Below are 2,500 nucleotides of genomic sequence, written 5' to 3'. Positions count from 1 at the left end.
AAAAATAGAACATGATACATGAATATATATAGTCATTATTTTTATCAGCAGAAATTATAAATGTGACACAAGGACTTAAAAGTTTCATTTATGGCACTTTTCATAGTTTGATAAATGCCATACCCAAAACACTTGAACCTTGAGTTACTTTTATCACTTTCTAGTGATTAAAAATATTAAAACTTTATATTTAATTTAAACTGACAGATAGACATATGCTAAATATGTACAGCTCAAACAATAGAAAACTCACCAACGTTCACAGGCACCATGAATTTCTTGTGGGTAATTTTCGCCGATAGCATTTCCAAATTTATCATAGCAATAACAGTCTTCTTCTAAAACACAGTCATTATACTGTTCTAAGTAACCTGTTGGACATACACATCCTGGTATACAACTGTCTGACTCGTGACATATTTCTGCTCCCATTTTTTTTTCTATACATGTTTGCTGACAATCATTTGAACAATTAGACCATATCTTTCCTTGAGGGCACTCTGTAATAAAATATTAATAAAAAAATTTTAATGTTTTTTTCTTCTTTTATTAAATTTTAGTTTACATATCACTGTTTGATTGTATAGGATATAAAGAATAAGATTACAAAAATGTCTTGAAAATTGAATTTTAAGCTGTTTTTGGAAAACAAATGAAACCATATTACTCTTATTTTACCCAAATTCACTGAATATCAAATCATAAAACTAAAACACAATTTTATGAACATAAGAATATAGTTAATAAAATTGAAATGAAATGGAATTTATTTTAAGCAGTTGTATTTGCTCATAAAATATTTCTTTGTGTTATGACACTGTCAATACTAATGGTAAGTTTTATCTAATTTGTTCTCATTCTTTAGAGGAGTGAGTCCAGTAGTAAAATTGACATCTTTATCTGGACACAGGATTTGAATTACTTTTAGTTTTCCCATCTTTCTTTCTGCTGGTCAACATAATTGAATCTTAGCTGACTTTGCTTTTAGAGTCACATAGTTACTTTAACTACCATATATTGATGTAAGCAGGCTAAGATCATGCCATGGAGGAAAAAAGACTAACCAGCATTGACTGGGTTATCATAAATTCTTATAGGCCCAGAATATTAGATATCTCCATAAGAGGCAGACTATCTAGTTTTGCACTGTATAGTCACTTCAATGTTGGCAGGGTATAAAACTATTTCTGAAACCGATAAGGCATATATCAGATGGATCTCAAATGTAAATTTGGAAGAGGCACCATATAAAACAGTATTCATATCATGATTTTTTTTTATATAACCACTAGCAGTATCTCCTGGCGTTGCTCGGGTTTGTAAGGGAAATAACTATATAAGCATTTTTAGAGTTATAGCCAAAAAAATGCATTAAAAATGGAAAAAAATGATGGTAAATTTTTTTTTAAATCATTGACTCATCGTAGTCATTTTTAGAGAGTTACTTCCCTTATATAATAGCGAAAAAATGCATTAAAATGGAAAAAAATGATGGTAAATTTTTTTTTAAATCGTAGACTCATCGTAGACGTGTGCTAATACCCAGAAGGGCTTGATATGAATCACGACTATAAGATACCTGGTTTTGGTTAAACTGCACCGCAAAATGTGGGAGTAGTTAGGAATCTAAATCGTAGGAGACAGACACACAACTTGACTTTTATATATAAAGATTTCATATGTCATCTTAAGTATTAGAATATAAGAAAGCATTATCAATTGATCAGTTATTTGACATGTTCCTCAACTAGCCAAAGACATGATCTATTTAGAATAATAGGTTTGTCGATCACACCTAGTCATTTGATTGACTACATACAAACCAGAAGTGACCTGAGGTTACACAACAACACATGTTTCATTTGCTGGAATCAGTGTAAAATATAAATGTTTTGCATTTTGTTCAATTTATTTGGAAGCATAACTATCAACTTAGAATATCAGTAGAGTTGTTATAATTTTTACCTTCTACTGTACAGTTCTTGATGATACAGCTCTGCATTTCTAGACCTTTTCCATCACATTTTGTACTTTCTGTAACTCCATTAGTACAAGATCTCCTTCTTACTTGCCATCCTTTACCACAAGTTGATGTGCAAGTACTCCATAGTTCCCAAGTACTCCAAGAAGGTTCACCTAAAATTTGAGTTTGTATAAGAATTATAAAAAATACACAATAAGAAGAAACAGGTCTGCTAACTAAGTTTCTGTAACTTACAAGCATACATTTAACCTAGACAATTTTATAAAAGCAAACACTCTATACTTTTGTATGAGAAATCATTGTTGTCATCATCATATAAAACAAAGTTAAAATGAAAGATGAAGTTAATTTAAGAACATATTTTCTTTAGTTTCTTAACAAGGAAAAAACAACCATGAGTCTTTTATGCTGTGAGCCAACAAATATTTCCTCCTCCCCCTTCATCATTGTCATCATCATCAGCAGCAGCAGTATATTTCAAGGCTATTACAACTGACAGTAATATGGATCAGTTCA

General features: G+C 30.6%; 1 protein-coding gene across 1 annotated transcript in view; it reads right to left on the bottom strand.

The window, feature by feature from the left end:
* LOC115224399 (mucin-19-like) overlaps positions 1-2,500 on the bottom strand; it is a 212,505-nt gene that overhangs the window by 33,182 nt on the left and 176,823 nt on the right. Inside the window, exons 48-49 of the mRNA XM_036512075.1 lie at positions 1,966-2,136; positions 254-500 (exon numbers count right to left, since the gene is read on the bottom strand). Coding sequence (XP_036367968.1) covers positions 254-500; positions 1,966-2,136 — 418 coding nt within the window. The remainder of the gene's footprint in view (positions 1-253; positions 501-1,965; positions 2,137-2,500) is intronic.

This window comes from Octopus sinensis, linkage group LG2 (genome assembly GCF_006345805.1).
Source record: "Octopus sinensis linkage group LG2, ASM634580v1, whole genome shotgun sequence".
NCBI classification, from domain to species: Eukaryota; Metazoa; Mollusca; class Cephalopoda; order Octopoda; family Octopodidae; genus Octopus; species Octopus sinensis.
Note: the sequence above shows the minus strand (reverse complement) of the source record. Positions and strands in the feature narration are given on the sequence as shown.